At 31.8% G+C, this 16,430-nt stretch overlaps 1 protein-coding gene across 1 annotated transcript; it reads left to right on the forward strand.

Annotated features, from left to right (window-relative positions):
* The first annotated feature begins 7,645 nt into the window (after positions 1–7,645).
* Positions 7,646–11,781, forward strand: LOC132715744 (F-box/LRR-repeat protein 14-like). Its single transcript, XM_060698808.1, has one exon. It carries the CDS (start codon positions 7,691–7,693, stop codon positions 8,900–8,902), a length of 1,212 nt encoding a protein of 403 aa, XP_060554791.1. The 5' UTR covers positions 7,646–7,690; the 3' UTR covers positions 8,903–11,781.
* Positions 11,782–16,430: the final 4,649 nt, after the last annotated feature.

The raw sequence follows: 16,430 nt of genomic DNA on the forward strand, positions 1-16,430 counted from the left end.
AAAAACATTGAATACCGGTTTTGTTCCTTCTTCAAAATTTTGTTTTCGTATTAGAAAATTTAAAGTACATGTATATGAAACTATGTTTGTTGTTCAACCTTTGCTGCATAATTCAACAGTTTATCCTTACAAAAGAACTTATAAAATACATTTCCTTTTTTTTACATTTAAGTGACAATTTGTCAGTGCAAAAATGTGTATAGAACCACGTTTATACATGTATGCGTTTATTTTAGGAAAACTAAAATGGTTAAAATAATAAAAGTATGATGTCCTTGAACAATATTCAGAATGCGGCCACAAACTTGATGAACATTTATCTTGTTTTAATGGCGTCATTACTATCGTTTATAATTTTAAGAAAAAAATATTATCAGTTTATCATATTACAGTTGAAATAAACTTTTCAAGTTTTACAATTACACCTATATTCTGGTGGCCATATGAAATAAACGTCAAATTGTGATTTGCAAAATAATTATGAAGCGTTCACATCGCCAAAAGACATTTCTAACAATGTTATGACTTGATTTTCTATATAGATATTACCTTTGTTAAATATTCACTTAAAGATACGTATGTATATGGAAACAAAATACAAATAGGAAGATCGTAAAGGTTCTAAATATTTTGGAAAAGAGAGAAAGGGTAGAGATCCCTCGATAATGAAGACCTTAACATCTGCTCTTATGGGTAAATTTAGTAGGAAACAAAATAACTAAACTTGGAACCATAAATTCGATAAAACAAATCTTGGGGCGACTTTTTACGGCCTTTACATATCACAAACTGATATATACACATCACGCATATACACATCACGCATATACACATCACGCATAAAAATATCACGCATATACACATCACGCATATACACATCACGCATATACACATCACGTTGATGTGACTCTATAAAACAGAGAAAAACGGAGTCCTTACAGAATAGCAAAAACGGCAACATTGGAAATATTGCAGGCTCTGTTAGATTGAGCTTGTTCACGGACGTTCGTGACAAGTGCAAGTTACCGTCTACGCCCCCAGTACCGGCTTAAGCAGTATCCAACGTTTATACATGACAATGGTTAATTTTGGAATTTGGAAACATCTACAGATCAGACCATGTAACCATTAATGTGACACTTTCGTGTCATTCCATGAAAAGAGGTGTATTTTGAATTTTGGAATAATATAAGTTATGGATACTGAATTAGACAGGACTAATTTTGAGAATTTGGCTCTCTATAAGATGCTAGAGGCATTTTGTAGTACAAGCGGTATCTTGGTGTATTTTACCTATTTAAGGTATGCTGAATCCGATAAAGGTGGATACCAAACTGAAAAACTTGATCTTGACCATTGAAATGGCCATTTAAAATGACCACTAAAATGGCCGCCAAATTTCTTTATCATAAATCGATGATATATCAAATACAACTTTAATGAAAGGAAAAGCCTGAAATTTGTCACAAAGCATGCTGAGGTGAAAACAAACTAGACACCAAAACAGAATTTTAAAAAAGCCAATCCAATATGGCCGAAAAAATCCAAGATGGAGGACGTTTTCTTAAGGCCAATATATGAACCGCCAAATTCTTTATCATAAATGGATGATATATGAAATAAAACTTTTAAAGATAGAAAAAGCCTGAAATTTATCACAAAGCATGTTTAGGTAAAAACAAATTAGACACCAAAACAGAATTAAAAAACAATCCAATATGGTCGAAAAATCCAAGATGGCGGACATTTTTCTATAGGCCAATATAATAGTAATATCGAAGCAATATTACAGATAGTACTAAATATTTTAAGGCATTTAAACATAAGAGACTAGAATGTAAAATCTAGAAAGTCCCTACTCCTTTGAACCATCACAATATTAAGGGTTTTCGCAGCGAACACTACACTCTTCCCTGCCCTATTTGCTAAATATATAGAGCTTTCATGTTTTTTATTTGGCACTCTATGCAAGCATATAAAGTGGCTACTCAGATTCCTACTGATATTTGCACAACACTATATGCCAGTATTTCTTTCAACAAGGTTTTTAAACTTGACTAACTGCCTGAGAAATTTCTAAATAGTTTACTCTTACTCCTCAGAGCTGCCCAAAGCAAATCACTTATTACGATATTGAAATTCAGGAAATATTAAGTATTTAAAACCAATAGCACTTATAGTTATATAACAGCTTAGATTTAAATTTGCTTCACAAAAGGATTTCTTTTAACTGTCAAACAACCCTATCCTCCCATGCATGCACTGGTTTCCAAGTCAGATGTCAGTGAATGAGGCTAATGCATCATTTGATGGAGGATCATATTTTGATCCCAGTTAAAAGGCCCTATCCAGCGACTTACAAATTTTATTTATTGACCCATAAGCAACAATATTACGGAAAAGCTGTGTTACTATAATGTCAATAATCGGAGTTTGTTTTCATAATGACATTGTCATAAAGCCAAAGAATTCAAACTAAATAAGAGTTTAATTATTATATATAACGAAATGGCATCGGATTTTTTTAATGATTAGCGTGAGCTTCATAATGGCCATGTCAAATAGTCAGGCAGAATGTCTGAATCTTATAACGGTCGACTTTTCTCGTAATGGATGTGTTTTTTCATAATGGCTGAGTTTTCTAGCCACAATGTTATAGTGAAAATGCATCAGCTCTGAATTGCAAGTGCTAATGCGCCCAATATTGCACAGTTAATTAATAATGCATATTATAAAACTCATACTGAATCAAAAACCTCCCCTTGGCCAGACTAAGAAAAAATGTTTTTTTCGTTGGCATCAACATTTATCGCCTTGTGACTTTGTCATCGAATGAGATGTCATAGTTATGACTTCAAATTCTTCTAAATGCTCGTTTTATTTTTTTCACAAGAAACCCTATACCACGCAATTTATGAATAATTAACATTAAAAAAGGCCATTATATTATGCAAACGTTTTGGCTTTCTTTTTTAAGAGCAGTAACTTGTACTTGAAGCTTGCATAAAGTAGGTTACGACAAAGTGTTCTACTGTGATGTCAGCCAAACAGATAAACTACAACATGCATATTCAGGGTAAAATTGCCCAAGAGTTGTGTAATTGTAACCCTTCAACACAATACTACTGCTACATGAATTGCATATACATATGTACCTAATTCAAATAAAATAGTTTGCTTTGTATTATCACACTTATGCTAGGTCTTTGCAAATTTAAAACGAGACAATAGAAAGTAATCTGAAGTTATCATAATTGCCCATGAAAAAATAATGTTTCTCTGTCAATCCCTTGAGAAAAGTTAAGAGTAATTCATTGTAACTGTTGGAAAAGAATAAAAGTGTTCTACTGTGATGTCAGCCAAACAGATAAACTACAACATGCATATTCAGGGTAAAATTGCCCAAGAGTTGTGTAATTGTAACCCTTCAACACAATACTACTGCTACATGAATTGCATATACATACATACCTAATTCAAATAAAATAGTTTGCTTTGTATTATCACACTTATGCTAGGTCTTTGCAAATTTAAAACGAGACAATAGAAAGTAATCTGAAGTTATCATAATTGCCCGTGAAAAAATAATGTTACTCTGTCAATCCCTTGAGAAAAGTTAAGAGTAATTCATTGTAACTGTTGGAAAAGAATAAGAAATAATTGTGACTTAATCACTTACTTTTTAAAGTAATTAGCCCAAGGTCTGATTATCCATAAGTGGTGTAAAATTTGAGTAATTTGTTTCTAAAGGTAATGATCCACTTAATCACTGGGTATACTTATATAATTCAGGCACTGCTTTTCTTGCAGTTATCCTTACTCCCAACATAACTAAATGGTCACTAGTGTTAATTTCAAGCCACCCATTATAGATTAACTTGTCCATATAGACTTGTTTATAAACAAGCCACGCTAATAAAATGCTAACAACTTTCTCAGCTCAAGCATATAACCTGTTTGCCAAAATCTTTAAATATTCACAAGGCTCTCAATTGCGTTTTAGCTGATTCTTGTGGGATTTGAAAATGAAAGCGTTACAGTTGCGTTTGCTATTTTATTTCCAAAGTTCAAGTGACCGATAGTCTTAACCAAACTAGGTTCAAAGTCAATGAGAGCATGGCATGATACACTCATAGCCTTATTGTTTTGCAGTGGAATCTATAAAAACCCTAAAATAAAATAGAATGTCTCCTAAGTAATCTCCAACCCAGTCAATCCTAATTTTCTTACAAGTCACAGGTAAACATTACCTTACCTAGATGTTTTGTTATTGATGCTGTTCCTGGGTAGCGACATATACAATTTACAAGATTCAACCATTTCTCCCCATAAGCCATTCAAAATGCATACTTTAATACCACATGATAACAAATTTAAAGTCAAAAAACCTCAAAAAGGGACCTTTTTTTCGTGTTAGCTTTATATAGCATTAAACTACTTTCTTCATATGCAAACCTTGAATCCAGTGTGTGGGCTTCTACTGGGTAAACAATATATGTAATATTTCTCTTAAGAGAACCTCTTTTGTTCAGGAATAAGTTTTTTTCACGATTTGTTTTTTCGAAAACCCGGCTGAATGACGATTTCTAGAGTTTTTGGAAATGCTTATAATTGAAATTATTTCAATCTGCCCTTTAATCGTTTTTATTTTTAAGACCGACACGCCTTTATCACATTCTTGAGCAGTAAACAAAAATTAAGAAAACAACATATTGAAAGACTAAACGACTTATCCAAACAAATGCTTCAGACTGTGACAAATACTGGCATATGTACACATATAACAAATGGGCACTCAATTCACGAGTGTGATGTGAAATATACATATAAAACGATATTGAGAGCTTTATTGCATAACACAGTAAAGTTCTTTCAAAGCTTCAGTATCATACTCATTCAGTAAATTCTTAAATATGATATTAGTTTAATAACGAAATGTAGTTTTAGCTTACATGATAATGATAATCATGCTTTGCGGAATAAAATTATATATGACCTTTATGACCTTTATGACCTTGTTTTTCGATGATTTTTACGTGTTAACCTTATATATTACTAGAAATTTGTTATTGGTTAACTTAATTATTGTATAAACTTAGAGAATATTGAATAATCATTTGATTTTGACAAGAATAATTAATTGCATCATATTGTATCATAGTTTTAATGAACTATCTTAGTATTTCTAAGCGGCCATTTTGAATTGACCTTTTGAAGGTCAAGGTCAATTTTATTTTCTTGGTATCCGCCCTCATCGTCTTTAGCATACCCGAATTAGGTTAAAACACTCAAGATATTACTTGTACTATAAAATGCCTCTAGCATTCATATTTTCTTAAAATCAGTCCTGTCTAAAAACTTATTTAACAACATTTACTAGCGACGTGTTATTGCCATAATTTCCATTGTCTCTATTACCGTGCATTGATATCCGTTACCTTATGATTAAATGATAATTTGTCAACTGCAATTAAAGTAACCTTCCAATTATTTAAATATTTTTTCCCAGTACACCATACAAAATTTAAAAGTTGGGCATAATAATATATTTACGCTTCAAATCTCAGACAGAGGCAAGACGACTTTGAAAGTAATTCATGTATGATTATTACGTCATCATTCTTGATATATAGCATTTAACAAGTACAGGGGGTGAATGGATTTATCATGAAATTGCATGTATTTGTGATATATATCAAACTTATCACTTCAGAGACTTGTTTGTTCTTATTGTATCGCGTTAAACAGTTTATTTCGCTTTTATGTTTTGCTAACATACAGTTCCTCTGCAATTAAACGCACGTAAATCAAATTAAGTGAATATTGCTTGCAAAGTTCAAAGATTTTCTTTGTTGTCTTAAACTTTGTTATTTTCTCCATGAAGCTTAAATTGGATTAAAATGGTATATTAAATCATTTGATATATAATCACAATCAGTTTTGAACAGTGTTGTTTTATAATGAAATGCACTACAAAATTATACCTTACGTATTATGACTCATAAAGTAAGATCGAACATATTAGCCCAGCGTGATAAAAATTCTAAACATAGACAAGATTGCTGTAAATTTGCTAGGTCCTACTCGGCAAAGATATAATGATGACGTTATACTTCTGATTAGTGGCAAATATCGAAAAAAATATTTTCAAAAAAGTATTTTGAAGTGAGTTTGTAAGAATATGTATGAGGTATACATTACTTCAAAATAAGTAAATGTCATGTTTGCACCAATTTAATATTTTTTTGTGTAAAAAGAACACTACCACTCAAAACCTAAAAATACAGATCCGTTTTTTTCCCAATTTAATGGGAAAATACAACGTTGTAAATATAATATTATAATAAAACTTATTATCATATACTAAAAAGTGAAATATTGATGAAATTAAAATTACGCTTCATTATGCGTTTTTTCATTTTCCGTATTTTCACTGTAAAAATGTATTTTTCTTTGCAGTAAACTTTTCTTCTTTATCTATCCAATACACAAAATTAAAGTAGAAGTCTTATGAATTGTAAGGTCAAAGAAGAAAAAAATATAATAAACAGAAAATTCAAGTTTGTTTGTTGCTTTTTTTTTTAATACATAATATATTTTCATATTGTGATATGAAAATTATCATTTTTCACTTGTGGCTCCCGCCACTCGTGAAATATTTATTTTCATACCACTCGATGAAAATAAATTCTGTATTTATAGAAAAGGCTTGAATATTCCTTATCTATTATATTGTAATATATAGTGTTAGTGTATATCATGTATTTAGACCTTAGGACCTACTGTTTGGATCATTGTTTGTTTGTTTTTTGGTTTTACGTCACATCGACACAGTTTAGGTCATATCGCGACGTTCAAGCTTTACTGGTGGAGGAAGACCTCAGGTGCCCTTCCGTGCAGTATTTCAGGCACGAACGGGAACCTGAGTAGAACCACCGACGTTCCGTAAGCTAGCTGGATAGCTTCCTCACATGAAAGAATCAAAAATCCATGTCGGGATTCCGATCATTGACAGACATATAGGAATGCCTAACAGGATAGACCACCTAACATCCTGACTGCCTAAAAGACGCAGTTTTTCTGTTAAATCAACAGGTCAAAGTTTATAACCAATATAAATCAGGAGTGAATATCAACAATTGAGTGCAATAATCCGCCCACCAGCAGGATTTTCCGATTAGTCCGATGGTGTTACTCTGTAAAGACCAAATAAAAATAATCTAAAACTGTGGTTATTATTCAATATGTGATTTACTAAAATAATAAAAAAGGTATAATCAAAACAATGAAATCATTTTACAAGTAATATTGAGTGGTGACAGAGACTTATAATACAGATATTTAAATAAAGCTATGTGATGGTGGAAATAATCAAAACTGAAGAGAGTCTTATTCAATATTATGCAAACATAGTCAAATTCAAAATTTGTACAAAGAGAAATGGGTCAAATGGATTGTGAACTGCCTCTGATATACAGTTATTATCTTATCCTAACGCATTTTACTAAGGATTTCTATTTTGTGGTAAGTGTTGGTATTTTTAGTACTTTAAAGCCTCAGTTGAAAAATTTGGTGGAGTATAACCTATAATGAGCGAATTGAACAGTATTGTAAATATTTTACACGCTTGACACAGCCAATGAAAATTTGGTTTACAAACTAAATTTAAATTTATCACGTGACTCCAAACATGGCGGACACGCCAGTGGGAAATAAAAATTCCCACATTTCATGTCTATTTCCCGAGATTCTGACGATAATCTTCAGTCATTTAGATGTAAGAGACAAAGGGCGAGCTGCCCAAGTTTGTACGGCGTGGAAAGATGCAGCTTACAACCGGCAAGTATGGCGAAACGTTGAGGCAAAACTTCACTTGAAACGTGCGAAACCTTCTTTGTTTCCAAGTCTTGTAAAACGTGGTATACGGAAAGTTCAAGTTCTGAGCTTACGCCGAACCCTCCGCGATGTGGTGTGTGGCATTAGTAATATTGAAAGCTTAAATCTGAGTGGATGCTTCAACATTAATGATGGTGCCCTGTCGCATGCATTTACACAAGAAATGCCTTCATTAACAGTGTTAAACTTAAGTCTGTGCAAACAGATAACTGACAGAAGTTTGGAAAGAATTGCTCAATACTTGCAAAACTTGGAAGTTCTCGAACTTGGAGGATGTACAAGTGTTACAAACACTGGTCTCCTGTTGATCTCTTGGGGACTGAAAAAGTTGAAAGTTTTAAATCTGAGAAGTTGCAGACACGTATCTGACCATGGCATTAGTCACCTGTGCGGGTTAAGTCCACATGCAGCACCAGGAACTCTAGAGCTTGAACATCTTGGGTTACAGGATTGTCAAAAACTAACTGATCTATCGCTGAAACATGTAAGCAGTGGACTTGTTAATCTTAAAAGTATGAATTTAAGCTTTTGTGGAAATGTGACGGATTCGGGTATAAAATTCCTTTCTAAAATGCAAAGTCTAAGAGACCTTAATCTAAGAAGCTGTGACAATGTGACAGATGCAGGACTTGGATTTTTATCTGAAGGTGGTTCAAGGCTTGAAGTTCTTGATGTGAGTTTTTGTGATAACGTGGAAGATCGAGGGCTACAGTTGCTGTCTCAAGGGTTGTACAGTCTAAGAAGCCTGTCATTGAGTGCTTGTAATGTAAGTGATGATGGAATTGAGAAACTTGTGAACGCCTTGCAAGAAATAACAATGTTGAACATTGGACAGTGTGACAGAATCACAGACAAGGGTCTAAGTGCTATTGGAATGAAATTGAAAAATCTTAAAAGCATTGATCTGTACGGATGTACAAGAATTACAACTGTTGGTCTTGAAAAGATCATGCAGCTGCCATGTCTAACAGCCTTGAATCTTGGTCTCTGGCATAAGAGAGATTAACATACGATGTAATAAATGATCTTAAGCTTGTTGACAGTTGAGGAAAGGACAGAAAACTATACAAATTTTATACATTGTGTTATAAAAATTTATTAAAATATTCTAACATGTCGAAGAGAAAGACCAATGAAATTATTGGTGTTGTTTTTGTTTGGCTCAATGTCAAACTGCTTCAGAAGTTTGTATGTAGGTTCATTCAAAACATTATAAATGAACTCCAAACAAAAATAAGCGGAAAAGTCACATGAAATTATTTTGTAAAACTGTTTTAAAATATTGCATATCTGACTAAACTTTAAATGGTTGTACTCTTTAGATTTTTATATTTATATTTTACATGTGTGTAAGCTAAGATATTAACTGTATAAGATTTTCAGCCATTAGACATTGTGTAGTCTTTCAAACACTATTTATATTGGGTTTAAAAAGGTTTAATTTGCTCTATGAACTTGTCAACTAGTTTTTTTTGTGTTTTTTTTTAATTGGCCAGTGTTTATAAAGGTCTTTTGAATAATTAATTTTTACATTTCTAAAATGCTAGATCTATGCATGTACAAACTACAACATTGATCTGATGTGTTTATTTAGCGGGGAAAATGATCCCAGATTTTAACTTTCATAGATCTGTCCCTTCACTGATGGGTATTTAATTTTGATTTTTTGTGTGCTATTTTTTCTAAAATAGTGGGGTTAATAGAATATTTTCAAACCTCAAGATAGGGGCATTTAGCTGGGATTTTACAATGTGACTGTCCCCACAAGATTGAAGTTAGGGCTTGCCCTGGGGTTTGATCATCAAGAAGCCATGATCATTCAATTTACAGATAACAAGATTATAATTTACAGGTGCAGTAATTCTCTTCTTCCACAATATTTCCTTATCATATCAAGATGTTTTCATATTGCTCTCATGTTAAGGTGCTATTTGAAAAACCCCATTGTCATTGTTATATCATAATCATATCATAATTCAAAGTTTAACTAAGATTACCAGTATGTTCAGAAAGATACTTGCCAATTTTTATATACATGTGACAAGGAATTTTCTGTAAGTCATAGTGTGTAAGTAAATAAAACTAAATTATTGTAGATAATTTTATTCATGTTTAAATATAGCAATGCTTCCAAGGTTCATTGATATGTAAAAAAGACATATTCATAATTCAGTGCAGATTTAAGTTATCACATTTCATTATGACAGTATCTTTATATAATTATTTATATCAAAATGTAAGTAAAGTAGCATCAATTTGATAAAATTTTATATTTTCTAGAACTTTTATATAAAAGCAAATTGACAATGTATAATATAATTACAGTAAGATCACATTATAACAGCAAAGATATAGTTATGTGTAGATCTCAGAGTTTTTTTTTCCAGAAGAAAGTGCTATATTTAAAAATCACTTATAAGTTATAATTTAATTATATGTATATAATTCAGTATGTGCACATGTGTGTTTTGTTTATTATTAAAGTCCAAACTAGGCTGCCATTTGAGAATTTTGTTCATTATTAAAGTCCAAACTCGTCTGCCATTTAAGAATTTGTTCATTAATATTAAAGTCCAAACTCGGCTGCCATTTAAGAATTTGTTCATTATTAAAGTTCAATCTTGGCTGCCATTTAAAAAAAATTTTGTTGATGCAGAATGAATATTGTAAATATATAAGTATGTATGAGAAATTATTTAATAATATATAATGCATACATTCTATTACATTGTACTTGCTGTTGACCTAATCTACACGTCGGGTATAGTTAACCCAACCTACTTTGACAATTTTTATTGAAGTATCTTAGAAAAATGAATACAATGTAACATCATTCTTATCAAAAAATAATTAAGTCAATTAAAATTTATTCATTGATACATGTATGTAAAAAAAAAATTATTACTAGCATATATATACATATCAAATTTTCAATTGTTATATAAATGGAGGCCACAGTGTTTGTTTCTGGCCTTCCTACACAAATGTATAAATTGTCAACCCTAACTGTTTTTGTGATTGGGTATTTCAAGCAGCTTAGCTTTATGTAGGCTAAATTTTAAGAGTATAAGGTGTGGGGGATGTGTTGAAACTTTGATCACTTTATTAAATAAAGTCATAATCCAAGGCCCGTAACTCTAGCATTGATATAACAGAGTTATTCCCCCTTTTTTAAACTTTTTAAATATAAACATCATCCAGACACTTGTTTTACTATCAAGCACTGAGAATTGAACATGCTGTACTTCAGACAGATCTTGTCTGAAATTAATTTCATTTTGCATTTTTGTTTTTAAACTTTCATGGAAAAAAAGTTGATGAAGCCTACATGGCCAATGAGAAGCTAGAGAAGTTAACAGGATCAGCAGAAATAGTCATTAGTTGATTGAAAATATTAATGTTATTTGATCTGAATAGACAAGATACAAGAAACTTTAATTTAAGTCGGGTTTACAACCAACATATTTTGTCATTTTGGTGAAATAAAGAAATTGTGAGTCTTTAATGACCAGTAATGACTGGTTAAAATGGGGAAAAAAATGCTGATTGGTAGCAGGAGAAATTAGTGTGACATGTTTTGTCCCAGATTGTTACATGTTGTGTGGTGTTGTTAAGCAAAATATCTTTTATTTACCCTTTATTTCTTCAGTGTCTATTTAAAATTGTCAATCAAAATTACAAGTGTATATTATATAATAAATTATAATAACACCTACAGTGTATATAGAAACAGGTGAATTTTCTGTTATCTTGTTAAGGTCTACATATTTTGCATGCAGTATTTAGATAAAAAAAATCATATTATAAAATATTGAAATTTTTGATGCAAGAAATGATATTTTGATTGTTTTGTTTTGTACAAAAAATAAAAAGTATCAAACTTTACAGGTTTCTGGTTATTTGTTTGAAAGGTGTTTGGCTAGGATGCAATAATAATTACATTATAAAGTACATAATGTATATAGTCTAGTTACTTGAATGACAGACATTTCCTTATCGGTCAAGAAAAATAGAATATCCAGATACTACATCAAAGAGCTGCTAAGTTTTATTTATGTCATGCTAATGTTAAATTGTCTTAGATTAAGTTGTCAGACTAATGGAAACTAATTAATGGAAATTATCCAGTTGTCTGATTTATGGAAACTATATAGTTGTCTGATTAATGGAAACTATCAAGTTGTCTGATTAATGGAAACTATCCAGTTGTCTGATTGATGGAAACTATCCAGTTGTCTGATTAATGGAAATAATCCAGTTGTCTGATTAATGGAAACTATCCAGTTGTCTGATTAATGGAAATAATCCAGTTGTCTGATTAATGGAAACTATCCAGTTGTCTGATTAATGTAAATTATCCAGTTGTCTGATTAATGGAAACTATCCAGTTGTCTGATTAATGGAAACTATCCAGTTGTCTGATTGATGGAAACTATCCAGTTGTCTGATTAATGGAAACTATCCAGTTGTCTGATTAATGGAAACTATCCAGTTGTCTGATTAATGAAAACTATCCAGTTGTCTGATAAATGTAAATTATCTAGTTGTCTGATTTATGAAAACTATCCAGTTGTTTGATTAAAGGAAATTACCCAGTTGTCTAATTACTGTAAACTATCCAGTTGTCTGATTGATGGAAACTATCCAGTTGTCTGATAAATGTAAATTATCTAGTTGTCTGATTTATGAAAACTATCCAGTTGTTTGATTAAAGGAAATTACCCAGTTGTCTAATTACTGTAAACTATCCAGTTGTCTGATTAATGGAAATTATTAAATTATCTAATAGATGAAAATTTTCCAACTGTTTGATAAATGGAAAATGTCTAAATAATGAAATTTTTCAGTTGCCTAATTGATGGAAATTATTCAGTTATAGAAATGATTACAATTATTTAGTTGTATGATTAATGGGAAAGTATCCAGTTGTCGTATTATGTTGTTTTTGTATTACTGGACATTGTCTAGTTTTCTGCCCAGTTGTGAACAGGAGCTAATATCGTAATTAAAAGACGATGTTAATGTCTTTAACTTATAAGCGTTCAAGTGTTAAAGCTATAGTACACCATTATTCTGACGCATGAAAACATTAAATTATTTCATTAGACGAAATTATCGTGTCTGATGATGGCGCAATATTTAGTGCCAGGTTCCAGTAGCATATACCACTTTGTTAAATTAACAGTGCAATAATATTCGAATTGCAGCAAATTGCACGGAATAACTATGAAGATAGTCGTGCAATGAATAACTTGTGAGAGTTCATCATACCCTTTAAAGTATACACGCATTTACATCTCAATTATGGTACATTGTACTTTTAATTAACACTAGAAGAAAAATAGTTCTCATTGAATACCTACATGAATATGACAATAAATTGTCCGAGCATACGTTATCTAATGAAAAACAAAAAGCTCAAAATTGCTGGAAAAGCTGATAAGAGCGACTGATACAGAACTTTATACGAGATGGAACTTGTCTCAGATTGCTAAACAAAGAGGCTACCACAGAAAATGCCATTATACTAACACTCGTGTAACTGTTCTGATGAAGGAGGACTATCCAAAGGTTCAAGTTATCGATGACCGCCAGAGGGCATGATCTGTTTTTCATCAATGTATTTAAAAGATTGTATCAGTTCTAAATAATTCAAGAGAATGCATGATTGCATCATGACTCATAGAATATCTAAAAGTTCATTACATATCGTTGTTCATGGATTTTGTAGAAAAACATGGACATATACTAGCATGGCACCTGGCTGTACCAAGCCATGCATCAAATTCTGTCATATTATACTAACTTAATTCAGATCATCTTACTTGTACATGAAATAGCATAAAAACTCGTTCATGACAAAGAATAACAACCTATATATTTAATGTGGCGATTTGTACATGAAATACCATAGCGACTAGTACATGAAACAGCATGCCGATTTGTACATGAAATACCATAGCGACGACTCGTACATGAAACAGCATGACGATTTGTACATGAAACAGTATGGCGACTTATAGATTTAATATCATGGCGATTTGTACATGAAATAGCATAGCGATTCGTACATGAAACATCATGGCGATTTGTAGATCAAATAGCATGGCGATTTGTACATAAAATAGTATAGCGACTCGTACATGAAACAGCATGGCGATTTGTAGATCAAATAGCATGGTGATTTGTACATGAAATAGCATAGCGACTCGTACATGAAACAGCATGGCGATTTGTACATGAAATAGAATAGCGACTCGTACATGTAACAGTATGGCGATTTGTAGATAAAATAGCATGGCGTTTTGTACATAAAAAAGCATAGCGACTCGTACATGAAACAGCATGGCGATTTGTAGATCAAATAGCATGGTGATTTGTACATGAAATACCATGCCACGACTTGTACATGAAACAGCATGGTGATTTGTAGATCAAATAGCATGGTGATTTGTACATGAAATACCATAGCCACGACTTGTACATGAAACAGCATGGTGATTTGTAGATCAAATAGCATGGTGATTTGTACATGAAATAGCATAGCGACTCGTACATGAAACAGCATGGCTATTTGTACATGAAATAGAATAGCGACTCGTACATGTAACAGTATGGCGATTTGTAGATCAAATAGCATGGTGATTTGTACATGAAATAGCATAGCGACTCGTACATGAAACAGCATGACGATTTGTACATGAAATAGAATAGCGACTCGTACATGTAACAGTATTGCGATTTGTAGATTAAATAGCATGGCGTTTTGTACATAAAAAAGCATAGCGACTCGTACATGAAACAGCATGGCTATTTGTAGATCAAATAGCATGGTGATTTGTACATGAAATACCATAGCCACGACTTGTACATGAAACAGCATGGTGATTTGTAGATCAAATAGCATGGTGATTTGTACATGAAATACCATAGCCACGACTTGTACATGAAACAGCATGGTGATTTGTATACATGAACAGCGTATGACGACTAGTAGATTAAATAGCATGGGGATTTGTACGTGAAATAGCATAGCGACTTGAACATGAAACAATAATTTTAAAGTACTAAGGGAATGGCATACTTAAATTTTGATCAACGTAATGATGAACAATGTAGAGTTAATGTGTGAACTATTTTCTTATATAATCTGAAATTATCACAATTTAAACTGACACAAAACTTTCGAGGAACAAAAAACCAGACTGGTACAAATTGTACATCTTTCACGACATTACTTACTGCAACAATTTATGCAAAAATGCTCTCTTCCTCCATTGTGTGTTTTAAAATAAACACAAAAATGTTTTACTACTAGTATTCGTTTTTTTATAAACATTTATAAATCTCACAACTTGATGGCAGATAATTAACCAAACGTTGGTTTTGTTAATAAAAATAAATTCAACATTCGGTATTCTCCACTGAAACAGGTAAAGGCGAACATGAGATGGTTTTTTTTTAAATTGACATTTCGAACGCCTTTTTTCTGACGACGAAGGTTCTTTGGGCTTGAACCAACGATGATTTACGTGTATAGATATTTATTTACTTTTTTCACTTGGTAAAGCTCAACCTGTTGTCCTTGCTATATATATACATGCTGTAGTAATTACTTGTGATCGCTTAATTATATGATATCTTGATGTATGTTTAATTTGAGATTGTGTTTGTTTTGTTGTTTTTTTGTTGTTGTTTTTTTCTAAAATAAAAACTAAAAATTATAATGTTGTTGGTAATAAAGAAAAGCAAGGGTGAAAAATGTGTGTGTTTGTTCGGGTTTGGGGACGGGAGGATATTTTCATTAAATACTCAGGAAATGGGAATAAGTTTAAAAAAAACTTTCATCATAAAGTAACACAGCTCAGATGCTGGATTTAACACATTTACAGACAACCCACTCAAAACATGATAAAACTTCGATTAAATTTCGGAATTTTCACGTGCAGCAGGCTCAATGGTAAATGATCATAAAAAGCTCGTAACGTGAGATCACTTGAAAGCGTTGACCCTAAGCCAGAAAACCTAGTCAGCAATGATCAAAATGTAATTATGCATTTAGAAGTGCATTCTTTCTGTTACTTCACGTTAAATCTGATTGAGATTGCAAGATGTATATACAAATAATCGTAGATGAAAGAATATTTACCACGAGATAACGCGATATAATTAAAACTTTAAAATCTCTTAAGTTTTAATTTCTTTATATTTTTTTTCTTCAACTTTCCAATTCACACAAGCGCAATTCTTAAAAATGTTGTATCCAGTTTTACTTTTTGTTAATCTATTTTTTTCTACCTGACTAAATTGATTCTCATTCCTAATTAAGTTTACTTATCATTTTTAACGTAAATTAATGAGAAATTAATGTAACTGTCCGATTTGCACGAGTCCAGAAAAAGTGGTGTCGCTACTCGTGCTTAAAGCACGTGCTTAGATGTTGCTGTAAACTATGGTATATTAATTGTTAATTCTCATGTGTATAAAACTGAGTTTTAAAAGCATTGTAAATGAAAAAACAAAAGTTTTACTAT

Source organism: Ruditapes philippinarum, unplaced genomic scaffold (genome assembly GCF_026571515.1).
Source record: "Ruditapes philippinarum isolate M1 unplaced genomic scaffold, ASM2657151v2 ctg1998_1_1_1_1, whole genome shotgun sequence".
NCBI lineage: Eukaryota > Metazoa > Mollusca > Bivalvia > Venerida > Veneridae > Ruditapes > Ruditapes philippinarum.

Excerpts from the sequence above, each read along its gene's own strand:
- LOC132715744 (XM_060698808.1), top strand. The coding sequence starts at position 7,691 with ATGGCGGACACGCCAGTGGGAAATAAAAATTCCCACATTTCATGTCTA.